Source organism: Eleginops maclovinus, chromosome 11 (genome assembly GCF_036324505.1).
Source record: "Eleginops maclovinus isolate JMC-PN-2008 ecotype Puerto Natales chromosome 11, JC_Emac_rtc_rv5, whole genome shotgun sequence".
NCBI classification, from domain to species: Eukaryota; Metazoa; Chordata; class Actinopteri; order Perciformes; family Eleginopidae; genus Eleginops; species Eleginops maclovinus.
Window position 1 is genome coordinate 20922411 of NC_086359.1, and position 24261 is coordinate 20946671.

General features: G+C 39.4%; 3 protein-coding genes across 7 annotated transcripts; 2 read left to right on the forward strand and 1 right to left on the reverse strand.

The window, feature by feature from the left end:
* Window positions 1-700: 700 nt before the first annotated feature.
* rps6kb1a (ribosomal protein S6 kinase b, polypeptide 1a) lies at window positions 701-12349 on the forward strand. Of its 2 annotated transcripts, XM_063894401.1 has the most exons (15): window positions 704-2612; window positions 3744-3787; window positions 4005-4125; window positions 4527-4595; window positions 5671-5818; window positions 5996-6053; window positions 7196-7296; window positions 7410-7500; window positions 7611-7701; window positions 7824-7931; window positions 8011-8073; window positions 8214-8291; window positions 8378-8485; window positions 8931-9043; window positions 9647-12349. In XM_063894401.1, exons 1-15 carry the CDS (start codon window positions 2541-2543, stop codon window positions 9885-9887), a joined length of 1506 nt encoding a protein of 501 aa, XP_063750471.1. In that variant the 5' UTR covers window positions 704-2540; the 3' UTR covers window positions 9888-12349. The 2 variants fall into 2 exon arrangements, with proteins under 2 accessions (XP_063750472.1, XP_063750471.1); XM_063894402.1 differs by lacking the exon at window positions 3744-3787 and having other exon boundaries at window positions 701-2612.
* A 521-nt stretch (window positions 12350-12870) lies between these two features.
* On the reverse strand, window positions 12871-18279 carry rnft1 (ring finger protein, transmembrane 1). Its single transcript, XM_063894403.1, has 9 exons — window positions 18079-18279; window positions 17046-17500; window positions 16574-16650; window positions 16381-16481; window positions 16022-16175; window positions 14829-14987; window positions 14682-14747; window positions 14492-14593; window positions 12871-13846 (listed from the first exon to the last, which is right to left on the reverse strand). Exons 1-9 carry the CDS (start codon window positions 18102-18104, stop codon window positions 13712-13714), a joined length of 1275 nt encoding a protein of 424 aa, XP_063750473.1. The 5' UTR covers window positions 18105-18279; the 3' UTR covers window positions 12871-13711.
* Window positions 15264-23536, forward strand: LOC134871620 (inner centromere protein-like). 4 transcript variants are annotated; one of them, XM_063894406.1, is made up of 10 exons: window positions 15264-21015; window positions 21170-21254; window positions 21570-21605; window positions 21724-21795; window positions 21916-21972; window positions 22099-22158; window positions 22247-22293; window positions 22488-22536; window positions 23081-23136; window positions 23215-23536. In XM_063894406.1, exons 1-10 carry the CDS (start codon window positions 20939-20941, stop codon window positions 23405-23407), a joined length of 732 nt encoding a protein of 243 aa, XP_063750476.1. In that variant the 5' UTR covers window positions 15264-20938; the 3' UTR covers window positions 23408-23536. The 4 variants fall into 4 exon arrangements, with proteins under 4 accessions (XP_063750476.1, XP_063750475.1, XP_063750474.1 ...); XM_063894405.1 differs by having other exon boundaries at window positions 15264-16197; window positions 20857-21015; window positions 23081-23536; XM_063894404.1 differs by having other exon boundaries at window positions 23081-23536.
* Window positions 23537-24261: the final 725 nt, after the last annotated feature.

Below are 24261 nucleotides of genomic sequence, written 5' to 3' on the forward strand. Positions count from 1 at the left end.
TATGAGTGTGTCTTGTCTGTACTGAATTAACTTTAAAGTCTATCCCTTCACTCAAAAAGATGTTTATTGCTACCTCACTTAGATATTTTAACTCGACGTGTGCACAGTAGTGTGAGAGTTCGAGTTTGACACAGATTATGAATTATTGATCCAGAAACTTTCACTGAGAAACTTTCCCCTGTCTCGATTAGATAAAAGTATACTTAATCTGATTTAGAAAGGGGAAAGTTTCTTGGTACTCACTTTAAACATGGAGCAGGGTTTGTGACATCACAAGTTGTAAGCCAATCGTGGATGTGCAATTTAGTGCGTGATGTGGAAAACTGAAACCTTTAGACTCATACTGTTGTCTGAGAGGTTTGCACATTTAAAAGTTTACAAAAAATACATTCATACTAAGGGAAAGGACTTTACAGTTAAGGATGAAACATGTCGGGGTTCAGCAGTTTAGTTTTCTTTTTCTTTTCAACTAGTAAAATGTTTAACATGTTTCCTACAACATGTTGTAACAACACAAATATATTTATGTTTTACTAGATGGAAAGTGATCAAAATGTAACTGATATTAAATATGTTTTGGGGAATCAGCTAAGGTGAATTAAGCTGAATAAACAGACGTTTGCATGACAAAATGCTGTTAAAGTGCCTCTGTTAAAAATTGCAAAGGAATATTTTTAAACTTATAGAAGCATCTAAATGTCTATACATTTAAAAAAAAAAAAGAAGATGTTATACAATAAGAAAAGCAAATGTGAAAGGCATTTCATTCTAGGCTTAACAGTCTACATTAACAGTCAACATTTACTATTCCACCCCCCCCCAAAAAAACCAAAACATATCGGCTATGTTTGGACATTTAGAAAACATACTTAAAAGCCTAAAAAATAAAAGAATGATTCAACCTAATCTCATTCTGATATTTCTTTCAAAGTGGCAAAAAAGAAATATAAGGGAGCAGCACATGGGGATTGGAAATACCCATTCTGCATCAAGACGAAAAAAGTGTAGCTGATCAGCAGATATGTTAAAAATAAAAACGTTTCACTCCCTGGAGAGGATTTCCTTTTCCTCGCTGCCCCCTACTGGTTAGTAAAGGTTGTGGTTCACAGACCCTGCAATGAACAGCAGAGATTAAATGTGACTATGACTGGCTGGGACCAACTACACTATGCTTAACCTCTGACAGTGTAAAACAAAAAATCTTAGCTTAATTTTATTACAGCAGGTTTGACCTGTCACAGTTGGAAAAGCACAGGAACAAACGTAAATGATGGTTATGTTATATTCATGTGTCCCAAGACGCTGTCATGTGAATGAGCCAGCATGTGTAATAGCAAGATCATGACACAGACAGGAAAAAGATTGTAGCAATCATTCATTTAGTTATGATATATGTGTGCTTTTCCTACTGTGACATGTCAAGATGTCCTTTGTGAAGAAGGCTTGTTGTACATCCTCTCAGCAGCCTATAAATCAGCTGCATTTGAGATAAATTCAAAAACATCTGTTCAAATCAATGAGATATGAAGAGTTTTGTATTATCTAATTAACACAATATCATTCTAACAAACAAACACCATAATTAAAATACTTTGCTAGTTCCTGCTTTGCACGTCAGTGAAAATCACTGTGTCAGAAATACAGTAGACATAATGATTTAACAAAATGAAAACACTACCGAATAAATACATTTTGTTTATCCAGATACACAGTTTTGCATAATCTGTGAGTTATGAAGAAGGCCTTGTTATCCACAGCTGATAATTGTGACACCAGATTTTAGTTTGTTGTTATTTTAATTTCTGGTTGCTGACACACCATCTTAATCCAGATAAATTAAAACCTGTGACTAACAATCATTCTGTTAAAAATTGTTTAACATAAAACTCATCTGGAGGTGTTTATTGCCTAAACAAAAAGAGTTGCTGTCCAACAAGATAACTTTCTGATAGCACACAGTAAATTCCATTATTTGGTAAAAATGTATACACTTTTCAAAGATCATATTGCTTTTTAAACAACTTGAATGCTAAAAATCTTGATTTGTTTAGTTACTGTAATCACAAATAATTGTAGGGAAATGAAAAGTAAAATATTTTTTCTCTGTATTGTAATGGATTAGAAGTGTAATTTCAAATACAGGCAAGTTTGATTTTACTCTTCTCTTGTACTACATTTCAAAGTTGCTCAGAAGTCAATATGGCCTATTTTCTGAATCAGGAAAGGTAGCTTTTTAAGGAAGCATACGCAATTATAGCTTTTGAATCATTACAAGATCCAATTTCCCTTCTTTATATATTGCAAGTTGTCAATTATTCACTTGTGTTTTATGTCTCCAAGCCACCCTGAGCCGTAAATCCCGGTGGCCGACACTAGAGGCTTTATCTGCCGCTGGGTCCTCGTCTTGTTTTGGTTAGCTGGATGTTAGCCCATGCTTGCTGCTGTAGCCGGTTGTAACGGTGATGGCTCTCCCATGAGGCGGAGGACCGGGACTGTGTTTTTGGACTAAAAGGACGGACGCTAAAGGAAGTGCCGTGGCCATGGCAGGGGTTTTCGACATCGATTTGGATCAACCGGATGAGAACGTCTCTGACGACGAACTTGAGGACGGGGTGAGTTTACGTTAACGTTGAGGCTAACACCGCCACCGTTAGCTAGTTAGCTAGCAGCTACGAGGCCTCCGATGCAAACACCAGGGATCCGTTATCGGACATGTCCTCCCTTTCCCGTGGAATCTGGCTGTGCTCCATTTAAAAAGTCACTACAATTTATTCAGATCTATTTCCATAGTTCATAGTTATTCAGATCTATTTCCATAGTATTTTCACAATTTATAATGGAAGCCAAGACACAGTCCAGCTTTTTTCACCGACAGCAGTCTACCACATCCCCGCATAAGTAACGTTAGAAGTGTTGACGGCGGACAAGTTGGTGTGTCTCGGATTATGGTAACCGCCTAAGCGCACACAACGTTAACACAGTGAAACCACCAACCATGTCCGCAATGTGTTGTCCGAAAAATAGCCAATGACGCCAGGAAATGTCAAATAGAAGCGAATCTTACCTAACGTTATACTTTACATTTCACCGGGTTAGCTAATGACATGTCCGACAATGGAGTTAGCGGTTTTACTAGCATCTGCATCGGCATTCGTTGGTTGTAAGGATGTACAGTAGCGTAATGGGCTGTTGATTAGTTATTTGCATAAATTACACATGTTTAGTTTGTCAACTTCTTTGACACAGTTAATTCACATGGAAGAGAGTTATATATATATATATATATATATATATATATATATATATATATATATATATATATATATATATATATATATATATATATATATATATATATATATATATATATATATATATATATATATATATATATATATATATATGAATGCAGTGCAACAAGAGTGAAATCATATTAATACTAGCGGAACTGTAGCTTACATGAGAACACTGTTACCACTCAATTAACGCTATGTCATTAGTTAGCTTAATTGGGCATTCTTGTATTAGCTATTGGAAACAACATTGGGGTATTATAATAATGTTGTTGGTAAAGAAGAAAGGGCGTGACTATTTAGCCAGCCTGGTAACAACCTAATAACTAAATCTGCATAAACTCACATAGGCTAATTATCCAGTATGGAATTAAACTCATTACAGTAAAAACATGTAACCAACCTCTTGTGTTGAGATTACATGTCTTGTCCCGTGTCTCGTGTTTTCAGGGCCAGCTCAGTGAATACATGGACCAATGCAGTGGCTTTGAATTGTAAGTAGGCTACAAGTAAAAGTGCGTACCATGTAATTTGGCTGACTGGAAATGATCCACAGGAGTTGTGAATACATGTTAGTGCTTTGATAGCTACTTTTGATGTTAGACACTAATGTTGATCAATGTTGTTTACTGTGTCTCATTGAAATAATGTTGAGTAAATGTGACCCCTGCCCCCCCTCATCTTTTTTTCTTTATTTCTTTGTTTTGCCAGTAACATGGATGACTGTGAGAAGTTTGAAATTTCAGAGAACAGTGTGAACAAGGGAACAGAGCAGATCAGGCCTGAGTGCTTTGAGCTGTTGAAAGTTTTGGGAAAAGGTGGCTATGGAAAGGTAAGGCATCTTTTTTTCTGGCATGTAAACGTACAAACGTAACTCTACATTTTTCTCTTACAATGTAACATGACTTAAATAGAAGAATTGCACGCTCTTTCAAGAAAATGTCCGGTCTACGATGGCAATATGCATTTCTAGATTGTCTTTTGAAAAGTCTTAAACGTTGAATTAAGAATCTCTGAAAAGCTTTACAAAATATGGAAAAGTAGTGATTTGTTCATGCAGGAGAGTGCTTAATCTTTTTTTCATACAGTTTTTACAGTTAGGTTAGTGCTTCCATTTTCTGAGGCTTATCCAAAAGTGCAAAAAAAATAAAGCTTTAATGAACAATTATAGGCCAGATGTATGCTTCCCAATATACGTTCCCTAATACTCGAGTGCAATGTCCATTGTTACAGGTGTTTCAGGTTCGGAAGGTGTCAGGTGCCACCTCCGGAAAGATATTTGCTATGAAAGTTTTGAAAAAGGTGAGTGAATATGTTTGTTTCAGGGTTGGCTGAATGTTTCAATTTCATTTGGAAATGATTGTCTAATTGATTGTGAGGGTTTACACAGTAATGCTCATTATTGCCAATTAAACCTGTGACTAATTGCCCTATAGTGTACAATACTGAATAATGTGGAATAGTATGAGAGGAATAGTATATGCATGATCTTATCCATACATTCAATACTCTATTGACTCCCAGGCACAATGCAATTTCTCAATGCAAGGAATAGATTTGCATTTTGGAATTGGGGTAGGATGAGGTACTTATCCATAGTCGGTGTATTGTCTACAGAAGGTTATGGTCAGCAGGTTCCAAGTTCAGAGAAACAGACAGGAGTGTCAACATAGAAACTAAGTAATGCACTGCTGTGGATGGGGGCAGTAGTACACATTTTTTAGCCACCAAAAAATAAATCAAATCAATGTCAGTTTGTTTACCCTATATTTAAAATATTTTACCCATTTTACCTTGCCGTCAGACATTCCTTTCCAAATGGTAACTGAAACTGTTTTCTATGCTCCATTGAGGAAAAACAGCAGAACACGGGGGTTGATGGTCCACCTCATCTCTATTGGTTCGTTTATTGTGTGACTTTGGTTAGTTTGGATTCTCCAAAGTCACACAATGACACAGACTTTGGATAAATACCTCATATAACCCTACTTCAAAGAATACAAACTATGCCTTTAACTGTGTTAGACTGTATGTCACTGTGTTTCTTTTCTGGTGACATACTGGTGCATTCAGCTGTAAAGCCAGAAGCTAAGGGCAGATGCATTTTCCCGTCTGCTGCTTCTTTTCACCTCAGCCTCCTCCCTGCAGCTGACAGAGCCGGTGTCAGGCTCTGCTTTCCTCATATTCCCTGATGCCTGGGGTTTCCGTTAGAGGCTGTGTTTATTGGCTAAATGAGACTTGACTGTAGCTATCAACCTTGTGTCCTGGTTTTTTCTTGAACTCTGAACCTGATGTCAAAGCTTTGGCAACAGTTAATGGGGCTAAATGAGCTACCTGAATAGTTTCTCACATCCTGTTCTTTGCTGTCCTCTGCCAGGCAATGATTGTGCGAAATGCGAAGGACACGGCGCACACTAAAGCTGAGAGGAACATTCTGGAGGAGGTGAAGCACCCGTTCATTGTGGACCTCATCTATGCCTTCCAGACGGGGGGAAAGCTGTACCTTATTCTGGAGTATCTGAGTGGTAAGCACAGTGACACCATATCAAACTCACAGCCGCCTCCACTTTTAATTGACATGTATATAAATGAGATCTTATGACACAATCTGTTCTTTGAGTAAGGGAACCTGAGTGCCAGACATTGGAGAGGTGTTTCTTTCCTTTTAAGTGCTAATGTGTCTTTGTATGTGTGGACTGCAGGAGGGGAGCTGTTTATGCAGCTGGAAAGAGAGGGTATCTTCATGGAAGACACAGCATGGTGAGTTATTTTGTCTGTCACCAGGGCACACATAAATTACAGCAGCCTTCTTTTTTTCTCTGACTCAGCATCTCTGGTGGTCAAAGAGAGTTTACCCCGAGAAAATTAAAACATGATTGAGTTCTTTTTAAAGTGTCCTTTTTCAGGATGTTATGCCTAAACCTGTCATATCAAAATCTTTCGGAATCTTTTCATCCTCTTTCCACTCACGTCCTGTGTTTGTATCCATATTTTAAAGGCCACCCACATTATTTACAATATTAAACCATTTCAAAATGGCAAGAGTTAGGATATCATTACAAACACCCAGTGTGCTATCTGTCTCTTAAGCCCCTTTCCCACTGAACTCAAAAGCCACTGACCATCAGCACCCACTAGCATCTGGCTTTTGTCATCAGCGGGAAATGTCGCAAACAGCTTTTATTCCCAGGACAAGTGACTCTGTAGTCGCGGTTTTATCAGCTTTAAGTTGACACACTCAGTGTTGCCCATTTTGAGTCGCGATACTATTTTCCTTTTTGAACTCAAAGAGGATTTATTATCGGGTTCATATTTGTATATTTATACATAGTGATGTCATTTTGTTTCGGAGGAAAAACAAAGGAGCCAAATGGAGCTGTTCAGGAAGGGGGGAGTGTGTGGGAGAGAAACTCCCTTTGGAGGGAACTTCAGGATTCAAGCCTTTGCAGACCATTTACATGCACCAAAACCTATTTAACAAAGTCAGCTGTCTCTTCGCTGTTTAAGTTACCTTGCATGTATGCACTGATTTTGGAGGGAACAAGTTCTGAAATGATCAGTGTGGTCTGTTGTGTATATCTATTATATATTCTGTTTATATAAACTTGTTTTAGGAGGAAGGTGGAAAGCATTGAGTTTGTTGGGTAGTGTGAAGGTTGGGACAGAACACCTGCAGTGTCTGCTGTGGTGTATAAACACAGCCTGTAGATGAAACTGGTGATTACATGAACCAAGCTGCCGAACAAATAAGGGTGTGTGATATTGATAGAGAAAAACGATATTACATTGAGAATAACACTAACTGCAGATCAGTGTGGAGTATTCAGAGCATTTCCAAATATACATAATCAGTGGGCATAATGTAATAACCTGTTTTCAATAAAAACATTTCTAATTGGCAGTTTCTACCTGGCTGAGATCTCCATGGCAATGGGTCACTTGCACCAGAAAGGCATCATCTACAGAGACCTGAAGCCTGAGAACATCATGCTCAACAACAACGGTACGCAAGGGTCACTCCTAGATAAATGTCCATCCCACCTATGACCTTTTGTTCCCAGACGGAATTATTTTTCTTATACTTCTCCATCTTACATTTGCTCTGTTTCCTTGTAGGACATGTGAAGTTGACAGACTTTGGTCTATGCAAAGAGTCGATCCATGACGGGACAGTCACGCACACCTTCTGTGGGACTATTGAGTATATGTATGTCACACAGTCATCATTTTGTAGAAAATTGTCCGAAGACAGATGTAGTTGCAGATGTCCTGCAGAGTGCCTACAGTGTGGTGTATCTGCTCATTCTCTCTCCTCAGGGCTCCGGAGATCCTGATGAGGAGCGGACATAACCGAGCAGTAGACTGGTGGAGTTTAGGCGCTCTGATGTATGACATGCTGACAGGCGCGGTAAGTGCACACTGATCCATCCCATAGTAGCATTGCTGAAGAAATGCACACTCAAAGGTACATTAAGTCAAGTAGCATTTGCTTCTTATGCTTACTGTTTCTGTTCTGCTACTTCTTCACAGCCCCCATTCACCGGTGAAAACCGAAAGAAGACGATTGACAAAATTTTAAAATGCAAACTCAGCCTTCCACCTTACCTCACACAAGAGGCCAGAGACCTTTTGAAAAAGGTGAGCAACATAAACTGGCTTATTGTTCTCTATTTCAACATTTTGGAGAAGCAGCTAAATAAGTGTCTTTCTCCTTCAGCTGCTTAAACGAAATGCCTCGTTGCGACTTGGGGCTGGACAGGGAGATGCTGCTGAAGTCCAGGTAAACACATCCTTTGAAAGTAAAGCATGACGGTTGTAAACACCGATGATGTGATTCATCTGGAAGAAGGAACGCTTCTGCGTTAACCTTGTCCTAATCATGAAATATAAAATCCCTGCTGCTTTCGTTGTATTTCCAAGGCCCATCCATTCTTCCGGCATATCAACTGGGACGACCTTCTTGCTCGCAAAGTGGAGCCTCCATTCAAACCATACCTGGTAAGGAGTTTTTCAATGCATCAACAGCCTCTGTGACATGATTGCTGTCCATGCAATATGATTAATTTACCTGCTTTTGTTGGCAGCAATCGGCAGATGATGTCAGCCAGTTTGACTCCAAGTTCACCAGCCAGACTCCGGTGGACAGCCCCGACGACTCCACGCTCAGCGAGAGCGCAAATCAAGCCTTCCTGGTGAGTACCTTCTGTCCTAGCTCTCAGCAAACTGTGGGTCTTTGTGTTTTCAGAGTTTTTACTAATTCAAAACAAACTATGTATTGAATATTCCCTATTGAAAACATCATTTGGGGTTTAGCATCTAAAGATGAGGGTGTTTAATAGAACATTGGGCTTTTCCTTGCCCCTTACTATTTCTGTTTTGTTAGCAAACAGAACTGGACGTTGTTTATTATTTCCTTTTCTGCTGTTATGTCTTACAAGAATCTGTTAATGCATGCCATCTGGTGAAGTCCTGTTAGCTTTCCTGGAAGCTTAACTCACTCTTCCACCACATTGCATGATATGGTTTACTCAGCGTTTCATTGCTCATCATCAGCTGCGGGTTGTTTTTTTGGAAAGATGTCCTTTGAAGAGGTGGACTAAGACCTCTCTCTGTTTCTGTCCCCCACCCCCTCCCCAGGGCTTCACGTACGTAGCTCCATCTGTGCTGGAAAATGTCAAGGAGAAGTTCTCTTTCGAGCCAAAGGTGCGCTCGCCAAGGAAGTTCCCGGGAAGCCCCAGAACACCTGTGAGGTATCAGCGAGTTGTTTTTGCCTCTGGTTCCATTGAATCTGTATTTACAGATTTTCCCTGCAGAGGGTTTTTCTCACATTGATTACTCACTGACTGAAAGCAGCTTCATCTAAATAGAGCCATCATTAGGTGGTTAAATAACAAGTCCTTTCCAAATACGCAGCAGTAAACAGTTTGTCCATAAGTAGGGATCGTTTTGTACAGTGGAACGTTATTTAATGGGGTTTGTTTAGAGAAGAAAAACTTCTTAGGGACGGGGTCAAGATTTGATCAGTACATGGAAAAAAAGAGAATAACTTCAGGATTACCATTTATTTATATTTCTCCTACAGCTAAATGTTTCTCCTGGAGGTTTGGAATGATTTGCCCTTGGCCTCCATTATTTTTAGGTATGATTTCTCACAGAACCATCAGATATAGCTGTGCATTCCAAACCTCTGTCATAAAATAACTTAGAATTTTGATTTACAAACAACGTATTGTGAATCATATCAAAAATGCAGTATCAGTTACTTAAATGTGTGGCTCTAACACAGATAAGTTGACTTGTTTAAGAGCTGCTGCATCACAGACAATGATTACTCACATCTACCTCTTCCACAGTCCCTTGAAGTTTGTGGGCGGGGACTGCTGGCCCCGGGGGCCCCCGCTGACCGGCCGCCCTGTGGAGCAGCCCATGGAAGTGTCAGCAGTGGAGCAGATGGACACGAGCGGCAGCGGCGCCTCCGAGGTGTCTGCGCCGCTTCCCATCAGGCAACCCTCAGGCCTCAATGCAGGGCCTTACAAAAAGCAGACCTACCCCATGAACTCTAAACGGCCCGAACATCTACGGATGAACCTATGACGCACGGCTCGCCTACGAACCTCCTCTTCCCTTTTGTCGTTTTGTTCAAAGAGACTTGTAGAATTTCTTTTTTAAATTGACTGACACTGTCTGTGCTGATCACCAGCTCTTCCACTAGCGCCTTCCTGTCCTGCTGCTCCTGATGCAGACCATCAACAGCTGAAGATGTATGGTCAGTCGGGGAAGTAGTGTGAGAGTTGGCTGGGTAATGCCTGCTGAGGAGTGTGCTGAGGGGGCGTTATCATATGATTTATTGGTGCTCTTTTATCCTTAAGTCTGGACAAAGTACTTTTAGTGTTAACGAGTCAGTGTCTGCAGAGAATTTACTAAAAGGGGCATTTTCTCTGCCAGGCTTCTTCATTTTTTTTCGCAGTCATAACTTGCAGGCTACACTATCTGTAGGGAGAATTATTTTCAGATACCAATTCCTCAGTGAACACAGTATTCCTTTTGTTTGAGGAAAACAATCACAATGCCTTTGTCACTGGAGCATGTGGTCAGGAGTAGGCGGAGCACGAATAACGGAAAAGCAGCTATAAAAAGACAAGTGAAATCTCAGCTGAAAACATATCTTCCACCACAATCAATACCAAATGCTGTCGCTGCTTTAGTCGTCTGACTGGAAAGCTTTCCACTGAAGCCTGACCAGAAGCACTGTTCAGTTTCTGTTGTTTTGAATGTAAACAGACTCTAAATGCCTTTCTGCATAAATCTCCTGCCCCTAGCTGGAATGACGCCTGCAGCATTATGTTTTAAAGTATCTATTCGTTCAGGTGGACCCAGAATAGGCGCATGCAAACTGACATCACTGAGTTTAATTGATTCGGGCGGTCTTCATGTCTGATGCTCCGGGTGTTTAACGTTTGCTTTCGGGTAGGGCTGTACCGAATATTACAAAGCTTCAAAACATGGACATTGAGATTATAAAGCAACATTCAGTACTCTTTATATGTTTTATTCCATTCATCCTGTTTAAAAACTGTGTTTTAGACTACACTAATGTAATTAGTACTGTACTATTGGTAGAGTTAGATGCCAGTTGTGGCTGGGTAGGATGTTTTCTGACTGATCTAAACATTCCAAATAACTACACAAAAGTCCCAAAATATAGATGCAATCATTTCTAATATATACAACATGTTTTTGTTTAACCATATATTCTGCTAACATCTATATTTGTTGGTGGTGAGCCTTTCAAAAACATTTTGACCACACCAGTATCAACAGGGCTGTCTAACAGCGTCATACATTGCATTTCTATAACCACAATAACAAGAATGTATTTCTGCTAGAACACTATTATACTAGATTACTGTAAAGGGTCAGATTATGTTATTTCATTTGCTTGACACTCGTCTGTCGAAGAAATGGCTTTATCAAAAGACTTTTATTATAAATTCAACGACATTCGGTACAGCCCTATTCTTTTTGAATTTGCAGTGAGAGGGATCTCCATGGTAGGGGGATCAACTCAGACTTGAGGAATGGACCATCTGTTAAACACTGAGGTGTATTATCTGTGAGTTGAGCTTCTCTGTAGATTCCCATGAGGCTAACGGAAAATGTAGTGGATGAACCCTGACTTCAGTTTTCGAATGGCTCCCTGTGTTATCCAAATACTTTACTGATGAATGAATTTACTGAATGAATAGACCAAAAGCACTGTTACAATGAACCAAATGATTTGAAATGAGAACAGCAAAGGTCAAACACTCATATTGGATCAGATTACGCTCCATGTTGATGCTCACAGGAGCGGTTAGTGTGTATTTGTATGGGAATGTGTAACCTAGCTGCAGCTAGCATAGATCCAGTTTCTAGTGTGGGTCGATTGATTTTTTTTCCTTCCACCATTCCTGTACAACATTTGTGTTTAGTCACTCCCCTTTTTACTCTAACTTTCTTTCCTTGTGATATTTATTTTTTGTTTCCACTGCATTGTTCACACTATGCAAACCATGTATTTATTATGTAGTGTTATTTAGATAAGGCAGCAGATAATGTGATGATTGATTTGGCATTTTGTCAGATTTTACTTCTGGCTTTATACTTTACTCAGAAGCATGTAAAGTATGATTTTACTTCCCCAGAATATGTCTTACAGCAGTTTTATTTTCGTCCCAAATATAGAACAGCGACCTATTCCTCTGAAAGTATTTATTGTATAACGGGGATTTTCAGAACATAATGTCTTAAGACTTTCCTGCTGAAAACTTGAACTTTTTATTTTTGCAGTGCTTAAAGCAAGGGCAGAAAAACACTGATCCAATACCAAGGATGTTCATCTGAGTGGGATCATTTCCGTGTGAGTAGATTGTATGAAAGAGATGGGGAGATTCACGTGGATACACTGCTTCTGTGCAGGTATACCTGAGGATCCTCCATACAGGATGTGAACTGCTTACTTCAGGTGGGAAACACCTATTTTGAATAAAATCACCAGTGGGAATTAAATAACAAAATGTTGCTTTTTCTTCTCTAGATCTGCCCCTTCAAACGGGGATTTCTCATGTATTATATTTATAATGAAGGCAAATAAATAAATAGTCTGAGCAGTGGCCAGAGAAAGGATAGAACAGTGGGAATATCAGTTAATTTGAACCGTTTAAGAAGCCCTATTCTGTTTTTCGGGGTTTCCCTTTCCTGTAGTGTGTTATATAGGTTGTATGCATGTAAATGGGCTGCAAAGGCAAGCATTCCAAAGTTCCCTCCATAGGGAGTTTCTCTCGTACACCCTGCCTGAAAGAACTAGAACTTTACTTCCTCGACATAGTCGCTTGGCTAGCGCTCCAACACATTGTACATGGCTTAGGTGTGAGTAACATCTAAGCGGGGGACCAATCACAACAGAGCCCGGCTAGCTAACCAATCAGAGCAGACTGGAGGGTGGAACAGGCTGCAGCACAGGCACTAATTGACAATTGCTTTACAGCGTGACTCCTCAGCAAATGTTTAGTCTTATTGCAACATAAAGAGTCAAACATTTATATTTTAAATCTTTATTCAGAATCAAATGGATAAAATAACAGTGAAATTATATTTGTACATAATAAGAGATGTTTCTCCCGGTCTTTGGTTTTTACAAAAACGAGGCTCTATAGCCTGTATAGAAAAATAATTTGTGTAAATCTCCATTGCATCCTTTTTCTCATTTGTGGAAAAAAGAATCACCAAACACTGAAAGCAAAAGGCAAACTCTTGATCCATCACATAGAGAAATGTTTTAGCTTGCCATGTATGTTTTCAGTGCCTGGATGGAGGATGACAAAGGTCATTCTCGGACCATGTGATGGACCCGGGCTTCCTAAAAGCCTTCACAGTGCCGTTGAAGCTCAAAGATAAAGCAGAATTCAGCATGCCCTCCTGAGCTGTTACAAATAAGACGTCTCTTCCACAAATTCAGAAACAGAGGGTCCCATGTGTTGCATGTTTGTTCAAACGTATTGTTGAGGAAAACAAATCTTTAAAATACTTTATATATTTTTCTCTGTCGTATTTACAAGTAGAAGAAACTATCAAAGTAGAATCATTTGCTGCAACAAAAGGAACGATTATATTGAGATTCAAGGTGAATAAAAGCAACACAAAAGGAAACGACTTCAAATAAATCACTGAGGGGCATGACAATAACCCGCTCTGTCGTCTGTGAGAGTGAGGAATAGGGAGGACTGGTGAATAAATCAGAAACATAACTGTAGGTGCAACGGGCGGCCCTTGCCGGTTAATGAAACAGTGTGTTAACTTCACTGGTCAGTGGGGTAGGAAAAAAAAAATCACATTATAAATACAAGCCCAAAACCCAATTTCTCCCCCCACCTTATTACTTAATAAATCTGCAGGTGTGGAGATGTGGCTCCGTCCCTCCACTTGAAAACCTTCTCGGTGATGACCGTGCGGCAGAGAGGGCAGCTCTTCTCCCGGTTAAACCAAAGCGCGATGCAGTCATCACAGAAGATGTGCTGCACAGAAACACATGTCAGCACTCATTATGTATGACTCAAGCTACAGAACAGCTCAGGAAAACAAAAGGGCAGAGGAAATTAAAATCATTTCAAAAGGAAAACATGGGCTCATTATAAGGGGTAATCACCAAAAAATGTAATTAATATAATCACAATTATGGTGTCATTAATCAGGATGTTCATCTGGAAGCTTTTTAAAACAGACTTTTCTGTTCTACACGGGGGAGGGGGGGGGGATTTCTCCACCGTCATTGTGTTATCTGCCATGTAAACACAAAATCTGCCCTGGAATTAGGGGAGGAAGTTGGAGTCAATTAACTTTAAGGTGTCCAAATGAATAAATTCAGTTCTTAAAGTCCAATGAGAGAGAAAGATGGTAAATGAAGACCAATGTATAACTGTCAAAAAAGCATTTGTAATTTTCTAAATAAGTAGTTCCTAAGTAATACTGCTCCTGTTCAATGATTATATAGTTGTGAGTTAAAGCACATTAATTCCACAACAGCTGTATTAAAAAGTGATTACATGAATAAAAAGGAAGGGTGTTTTTGTCAAAGGCCCAAAAGAAGCCGTCAAAGCGTATCAATAACTCATACTAAACATTTTACAAGTATAATGCTAAAACCTGAGCAGTGGAGTTACCTGGCAGAGCAGAACCCGAGGCTCCCTGTACTCGCCCTGGCAGATGGGACACACGTCTCCTGCCTCGCTGCACTGACTCCTAGTGGCTGCTGTGCCTGTATGCTGAGACACAAAAACCAAAACTCCTCAACACAGCTGGATGCTGAACGTGACCTTTTCATATTCAACACAGAAGTAGTTCCCCACTGACCTCGCCGTTTAGAAAGACCCTCGCAGTTTTCTGTATAGACGTCCACTGTCCGTACAATCCTAAAAGCTGATAGAGAGAGAGGAATAACTTTAGTTTTTAACATCAATAACACAAAGATGTATTTTTGGTTAGTTTGACGGATCACACCTTCATTATGAGGTAGAGCAAAGCCAGCAGGACTCCCAGTGTGAGGCCGGGGGTGCCGTCAACCTCCTGGTACGTGACCAGGTAGCGGAACCACAGGGGGAAAGGAGCCGTGGCCTGGTGGAACTGACCCAGCTCCTCGGTCAGCATCACCCACCGCCCCTGCAGACGTAAACACGCTGAGTAAGAACTTCTGAACATGCACCGCAATGCACAACATCTTATAAAGGCCATTGCAGGTAAGAAAAAAAAAGAGCCCAAGCAGGAGGCAGGAGAGATGAAAGTACATTTGTAAGAAAACAGTCATTAAACAAGGAACCACATGGCTTCACAAATTGTACTTTGAAATCAGATACAGCATTAAGGAAATACTTGTGATGTCAGCCCGGAATAACAATTGTATCATAAGCTCATAGACTTTCAGGATATATTGTTGTGAATATGGCCTTCTGAGAAGAAACAGCATCCTGATTTAGCTGAGGCTTTAGTCAATCAGGAACTTCAACTCAATTGAAAAATCCATGTTAAATACTGGCTTACTAGTGTGTGTGTGGATTCCCTGTTTGGTGTCCGTGGTGTGAGGAGGTTGATTTTTTAAACTGTATTGGGTTTAACAATCCCTCTTAGTCAAGACATAACGTTTTGTTTAGTTAACCAACAATCTAACTCCACCCACACAAAAGGGGAGTGGCTAAACAAGCCACAACAGAGAGCTGGAGAAATCTAATCAAGACGGTGAGTCACACCGGTGAGGTTTGGAGGAAGGGGATCTCACTCAACTGCAGGAAGACAACAGGAATGGAAGTCTAATCCAGCTATTAAACCCAGTTAGATTGTTGGGACTTTTTCTGATTCTCCAGGCTCTGTTTTGATCATCACTGAACCCAGGAGCTGGTGGGGTCAAACATTTCCCCTTCACCACCACCTGCATCCTCTGGGATCTTCCCTGGCCTGCTTGGACATCAGCTAAGTTTTCTCTTCCCCTTTACCATTCAAACAGTTTTGTGATGTATTGATTATAATTATGGTTCAAATACAGACATTTTACTTTAATAACACATGGATTTATAATTTGATTTTTGTACGTTCCGTAGCTAGGTCACCGGGCTATCCCTCCATCTGTTTATTTAAATTATTATTTTTGACAGAAATACATTAGATATTCAATTAATTGTTAATACTTTAGGGATAAAAACCTGGGTTTTGTAGTTCACCAGTGAGGACGGCAGCAGAAGGATAAGGCACTTAATCCCCATAAAGAGAAACTTTATGATGAAGTTTGTGATGCCGACCGTCCATAGAACCTCCCAGAAACCCAGCGTCTCGATGGTGGGGCTGAGGAAGATGAGGCTGGAAGAAGGAGGACATTCAGGTTAAATGGCACCATCATTTCAGTGCAATGCAAACACCTTTATTACTCCAACTTGGTCAAGTTTTTAATTTGCATAATTTTTCTCGGCGGTCCTTTTGACATTACTTATTTCCATTTTATACAAAACCTAAAAATCCTAAATAAAGCAATCTGAGTGTAATTTTAATTGATGCACCCACTTACCAATAGTGGAGTGTCTCACTGAGAAAGGTGTAGTAAAGCAGGAGGGTGGAGGAGATCAGGAACAGTAGCATCCATACACACCGCAGCTTTGAGTGTCGATCCTGAGGAAACACAGAAAAACTCATGGTTACAGATGTATTAACAAACAAATGGATAAGCAATAAACAAATGTGTTTTTCTCTTCTGAACTTACCTGAAGAAATACTTGAGTTTGAATGTTTTTATTCACATATAGAAAAGTTGTGAAGAGGCCAACCCCAACTGCTAGCCCTGGTAAATGGAGAAAAAGAGTTAAATGTGTTTTGTAGTGTTTGTAATGGCATTAATAAGGTTTAACCTCGCAAGAATGGAAAAAAACATTCAGAGCCAAGCAGTACATCAGTCTAATCAAACTAGTCCAAGTATCTGTTAATGTATTGCCCATTCAACGCCTCAAAATGTTTATTTGATACATGTTTTTCTGTAAAGAATGTTCAAATGAATTAAGGAATCCTCAGCTCTGATTGGTAGTTGTTTTACTTTGGTTAGCAGGAAAGATAGCAATATTATTGTTGTACCTAGTATTATTTGTCTAATGCACTTTGCAGAATGAAGTGACAGTTTCAGCAAATATATCAGAGTTATTTTGACTAAAGTATCCAACAGTAGCCTTAACTCGAACTCACCAAGAGCATGTTGGATGACCAGTTTAGCACAAAGTATGATTAGAAAAGGAAGACTCTTTTGAAGCCAGCGGAAGAGACACCGAAGCTCAGAAAAGGAGGTGCTGGGTTCTCCTGAGTCCAGATCAGAGTCCGGCGGGTCCAGCTCAGCCTCCGAATTGGAGTGGTGGGGCAGCCGATTGTGTGAGTGCGGCTGAGAATGTGTGTGGCTGTGGGAGTTGACTCTGGACCTCCTGGATGATGCACCTCCAGTGCTCTCCCCCGGCTTGCTGGTCATATTTACCCGCACCTCATTGCTCTCAGGGTTGGCAGCAGCCGCACCAGGGGCTGGAGTCCTGGTGAGCTCTGGTTGCAGATTTAGGGACAAACCATTTCCTGCATGAGCGTCCTGCTCACTTGAATTAGGCTGCATTACAGCAGGGGAATACCTCAGTTTCAGTGCTCTTCTGGAATCACGCCTAAAACATAGAAAAAAACCCACACTTTTTTAGCAACAGTCACAATATGTGGCATTAACTGAGATTACAGTGGTATTAATAACTTGTATAATACTTAGCTCACTTTCATTAGTTCCACAGTTGTCAGCTAACCTAAGATATTATTGTATAGCATAATGTTTTACTCTAAACCTTTCATGAAGTGTAAATAAGTTAACACTGTGATCATAGGAATAGGGTTGAATTGTGGAAGTATTACCAATCAACATGCGTTGTTTAATTTCTAAAAGCTGACACACCAGAACAACGAGACGTCATTATTTTGTGTAAGAAGTCATTATCAACATAGCTAGAATTGTGTTGCTAACTTACATTGACTAGCAGTCAGTGTTGCACTGAACGTCTCACCAGGGCTATGAGTTAAATGTTTTTGAAAGCTAAATAACGTTAGCAGGACAATATATTAGTAATTCCCGACAATAAAACCAAAAGTAGTGACAGACAGATAACTTGACCGTAGCCTGATGAGCGAGCTGTCCCATTAGCATTAGCAGCTAACGGATGTTTTTCTATCAGTACTGTTAAAAGCTTCAGCTCACCTGTCATTCTGATCCCGGAGTTTCATAGTAAGCTATTGGTCTCCATTTAATATAAAGTCCAAGTCGCCAAACAAAACAAAAGCATAATAAACCAAAAAGAAAACTAAGCTGTTGTCTTTCAGGCTAAGCCATACGCTGCTCGTTCAGACATAGTGACGCTGTTTACGACAGCAGACGTTGCAAACTTCTTCTGCTGAAGTTTTTGCGGCGTGTCGAATGTAAACTGCCGCAATGCCGCCACCTACTGGAGTATCATTCAACTACCCTCAACAAATTATAATAAGTGTGGAAATGTAATCATTTAACCATACTTATCGCCAGTGGTGGAGAGAGTAGTATCTTTATATAATATTCCTAGCAAAATTGCTGCCAATACATGTTCTGTTAAAGCACTCATTGTTCAGCTACTTGTATATAATGTTGGATGGTATAATCTACAGGAAATAATCATATTTTTCCAAGTATTGTGTCAAAATCTGAATTTATAAATAACTAGTCAATGAATCTATAAAATAAGTGTGCTGAAGTAAAAAGTACAACAATTGCCTTCAAAATGTTTTGGAGCAAAAGTATAGAGAAGTATAAAATAAAAAATACTAGTACAAGTACCACAAATGTTTACTTAAGTTAGTAAAATAACTTAGTTACTTTCCACCACTGCATATGAGTTTTGACTGTTATATTGTTATACCACTAGACCCTCAGAATTGTCCCTGTTGGGAAGCCAACGTTAATATTAACCCTTCATTGAACAACTGCAACATTTAGGTAAGATAATTAAATGGTGATGGATCTTTACACTTAAGGCTGGATTTACCGTATGGGCAACCTAGGCCCTTCAGCAAGGGGGCCCCTCAGTGACAAGAGAAACATTTTATTTATTTTTTTGCCACAACCTCACTCATTATACATTGTCAGATTGAATGGAAATTTAAAATATTGGTCATGTTGGTAGGATTGGGTAGGCCTGTTGATACGTTGGTTGAGGGGCCCATGAGCTCTCAGTGCCCAGGTTGCGAATCAGATTCCTGTCACTGCATTTGGTGTCTGCATGGAGATGGAAGTGGGATTTGGGGGAATAATGTGCTGCAAGCGGAGAAGTGGCTTTTAAATGTTTTGGAGTGAGCACATAAAGGCTGGCTGGGAAAATATAAACACAACTGTTTTTGCTAAAGATATATATAAATAAAACCTTGTACAATACCACAGCTCATTCAACATAAATTGACATGAAAATTATGCATTATTTCTATTTTCTTGCAATTTATTTAATGTTTAACATTACCAGTTATTTCAATATGTATATTTCAACATGTTGAAAAGGAATCAAGAAACATTTCCATCAAAATATAGATCAATCTTTGAACCCAACAAATGGTTACGTTTGTGGATTTGTTGTGTGGGGGTTAGAATGAATGAGATGGACATTCCCTCTGTGCCTTTTTGTTTTGATGATGGTGGGATTGCGAGTAAATTGGAGGCTGGCATTGCCTACTACATGACCAAGTCTCTGCCAGCATGTCTGTCTTCAGTTAGGATCGAAAGAGTCTAATATATGATTTCCCAAATGTAGGTATTATAGAAGTAAATCCTGAATTCTTTATTAACTTACTTCATGTCTTTCTAAGTAATCCCAAGTAAGGAAATCCTAAATATTCAATCCAAAATCATTTATCAAGGTCTTTTACTTATAGGAACCAAAGCTAATTATTTCATTTTGCCAGGCTTTACCCTTTTGTAATTCTTGTTTCTTTTCCTTCAAACAAAAAATATATGAGCAAAAAGGGCCCCTTGTGTACTGCACAATGGTTCCTAGATGTGTGTACACTGCATGACACATGGGCAGTGTGTACAATGGATGCTCATGCCTACCATTTTAGCGTGTAAAACCACTTAATGCTATCTAAGAGTAAACTCTCATGAGGCACTTGAGAGATGTGTGTTTATAATGAATGCTTGTCACATGTTGGCACAGAATATGCTGCAGATCAACTGGACCTACATTTTAGAACGACTTCATTGAGTAATACTACATGCAAACATTGTTTCTAATCAAAGTGTATTGGTCATGCTTTAAAAAGTGAGTCCTTTTTATGTTTAAAAAATGTGGCATCATTCTGTTCTGATCACATAGTTACAGTGGAATGTTTCCTGATGCACACAGTTACTAGGTATTGGTTTAGTTCACAACTGACCAGGCTATGGTTAGGTTGACGTCACTGCTAGCTCAGTGACAATTGAGCTTTGGTAAATGTCTTTGGGAAAAACATTTGATTTATTTAACAATAGCTATATTGGATCACACATCATTTGAGGCAGGTCATAATGTCTGGCCAATGTGAAAACCTCCGAGGACACAATGCAGAGACAGGGGCTGTGCAAGTCATAGATCTGGAAGAAGCTATGGAAGAATCTGAGGAGCGGTAATTTATTTAAAAAAATGCTGCTTACTGTCTTGTAATAAACTGCATGATACTTAGACATTGGTCTCCTGCCAATTTTAAATGAGGGTTATCACAGGGTGAAGTCACAACTGTTGCTGTTGCTACCATGCATAAAAGTTTAGGTAATGTCTTATGTCCATATGATCGCATATTTAATCTCTTCTTTTGATATTTTGGCATTAGTTTGTACTAATCTTAGCATGGAAAACATTTTGTCTGCTTATATTAAGTAGAAGTATTTTTTCAAGGCAAAATATAGATGGCCCTCTCAGTCTTTTAGTGCAATTATGTGTTAAAGTCACATGTCAATATGAAAATGTGTGTCTGTCTGTAGGGAACGGGTGGACCTAAGGAGACAAATCCTTCAGGCTGAACTGAGAATCCAAGTGAAAAAGCAACTACATGAACATTATTTTATGCAGGGATTGCACCTTCAGTCCTTGATCAAAGAGATGGAAACTGAGAATGAAGTCCTTACCAACAAAGTGAAAGAGTATGACGCCTAAATATCCATGCTAAAAACTATTTTATTTCATCATGGCAAGAAAAAATACATATACACACTGGTCATTGAATCAGCTAAACTCCAAAATGCACAATTTATTTTGTTTGTAAATCTCACACCAACAGAATGATTTTATATTCAGGTTACAGCATGCAGAAAATGTAAGAACAATTAGGAGAGAGGCTCTGCAGCGGGAGCTTGTGGCTGATGAGGAAAAAATGGAACTGGTGAGTAAATAGATCCACATAAGAAAAATAGTGGGTTTACTTCTGTTGTAAAATAGGATTAGATTAGATTCATTAAACAACAGGTGGGGGTAATACGCTGAAAATTTCAGGAGTAGTGACCATTTTTATCTAGCTCAGTGCGGCTGTGTTAGCATAAAGTTTGAAAACAGATTTTGTTAACAACACAACTAAAGCAAGAGAAAACAGGACTTTAAAAGTATAGGGGCATGGCTTTCTCTTAACCAATCAACCAACCACCTCCACTGGTGTGGATTTCTTAACTTGATATTTATTTCTCATCTCTGTTTTGGGCAGGAGAAGGAGAATAAAAGGCTCAAGGAGGAAATTAAGGTATGCCTCTGCGATATGCTTATTTTGTACTCGGTGTTTTTCATGATTTAACAGCTAAACTTTGGTCAATTATAAGCAATTTGTATTTGGATACATGGTAAAACCACTTGTTTTTCAGTTGGAACAACTCTCAGGACAGAAACGTCAGCAACAAAAACACAATCTGGAAAGAGATGCACAGGAATTGCAGGTAAGACCCTGTCTTTAGTTAAATTGATGCATTGTTATAACATTTTTTAATTGCATAATTGTAAATAGCAATGAAATCATGGTATTATGGCTCGATGTTGACTCGTTAAGTTTTTTGTAGCATATACTGGAGAAGGTTGAGGAAGACATTCGTAGAAAAGATGAGGAAATAAAGCAGGTATGAACACCATTATCAAATCTTTAAGATATCACTTTGTGAGGGGTCTGTTGGCTCCATTTTTAACAGCTGAGTTGTTGGTGGTGTAAAAATGTCACTTAATTTGAGTGCCTTTGTGTCCAACAGAAATCCATGACCCTGAACGAAAGATGCAGAGGGAACGAGAATAGTTACAAAACAATGAAGGTATGTACCACATACTACAGTATATGATGTTAGTTTGTGCTTGCTTTCTATCATTGTACCTGTCTGACATGTTAGCCTTCTTCTGTAGGAACAACAAGAACTTAAACAGCAGCTGAGCATAGAGGCGGACAAAAGGTTGGTATTACTTTCAGAGTTATGCTGACTGGTTTACAGTCTTAAGTACATATCATCGGTTTTAGATAACCCAGTCTGACTGAAGAGCATTTCAGTGTATTATTTCTTTGTTGACCAATTTGAAGTTAAGCTAACTACATGACCAGATGTTTTGTGGAATTATTCTAACATCAATCTGCTGTTTGGTTTAATAGAACTGCACAAAGGACCTCAACAATGCTGCCACTGGGCCCATTAACTCTGGTGAATATAATAACCTAACACTATTATTAATTATTCAAACAATGTCTTCTACGAGTCATGGCTATAACTTTCACTAGCCATTCATGTTGAGATTTATTTTTGGAAGATTGATATCAACGCCATGTTTCTTCGAAACTGGAGACAGCAGCCAGTTAGCTTAGCTTAGCATAAAGACAAATCCATCATTAAAGCACAATGTGTCGATTATACAGCTTAATTTTTGTACTGATTACACAACTGAGATATAATGTGTTATTCATTTGGACTTTATTTGGATTTTAAAGGTGCTTGTAGGCAGTTTCTGTAATGTTTGGAGAGAGAAACGCTAACTCTTTCTGTGTAAAGCCTGAAATAATTTGTGCTAAGCGAAATGCTTCCTCTAGCTTTTTATTTACCTGACAGATACGAGTATTTATCTTTTCATCCAACTCTCAGCAAGTACATTCTGTATTTCTAAAAATGTTACAGTAGTTCTTTCTGTTTTTCATAGAAGAGGCAGGCCTACTGCTTAGATATGTTCTGAATCTTTTTATTATCTTTGTAGGCTGAGGAGGATGAACAGTTTAACGATGAGAGGCCCCTGAACAATGAAAACTACTTGTGTGTAACACAACACACTAACACCCAAACACAGAAAATGTTCCCCTTCCGTCACTTATTTCTGTATTTTGTATTTAGCTGTTGTTTGCATGTCCTGTGGATTGGTGTAAAGGCAGCAGGATCCATTTCCCTCTCTGTCCTCCTTCATGTGGCCATCATGTGGTCCTTGGCGGATGATCCTGATTGCAACCTTCTGACCATTGCCTTCAACCTGCTGGAGCCCTATGGCGGACTACATCACACACACCCCTGTTTTCTAAGACCTAGCTGAACCTAAGGGCTGTACTACTGCATCCCTGAAGGTTGCCTTGGCAAACAAAAGGAAGGCAATGGAAAGAGTAATGTGCAACTGTAAATACACCGCTCTGTTTGTTGAGTTTAATAAAACTCAAAAATGTTACATGTTTGATGCATTTTTGCTAATCTCAACCCAAAACTCTGGCTCTACGCTCAACATACTGTACCTTGCTATCCCACCAATCTTGCTTTGTAGTACGGCCCTCTGGTAAACTTTGACGAAGCCCAGATTACTGTACATAGATTTACCGACCCTGCCAAAACGAGACTAAGGACATACAAAAGCCACCTGTCTGCCCAGGAAGGGTGCACCCTCACTTGTGATCCTTCCCAAGGTTTCTTCCATTTTTGTCCCTGTCAAAGGGGTTTTTTGGGGAGCTTTTCCTTGCCCTCTTAAGGGGGGCTGGTATTTTATTTTTCATTTGGAGTAACACTATAAGGTAAAATAGACTTAATTGGCCCCGGCCGTGGCGCAACTGGCTGGGGCACCTGCACCGTACGCCGGCGACCCGGGTTCGATTCCCGACCCGTGGTGCCACCCCGATTCTCTCTCCCATTTTCCTGTCACTCTCCACTGTCCTATCCGATTAAAGGCAAAAAGCCCCCCAAAAAGTATCTTTTAAAAAAATATATATAAAATAGACTTAATTAGACAGGACTTAACAAAACTGTATTTAGGTTTAGACAAAAATGTCAGCTAAGAAAGATGTAATGTAATATAGTGGGGTGTAGTTGATGTTATTTAATGTAGTGTATAGTAATTTAAATACAATTATTTATAAATGTCAAGCTATTCTTTTTTCCAAGCATGTCTTTTTGAGCCCACAC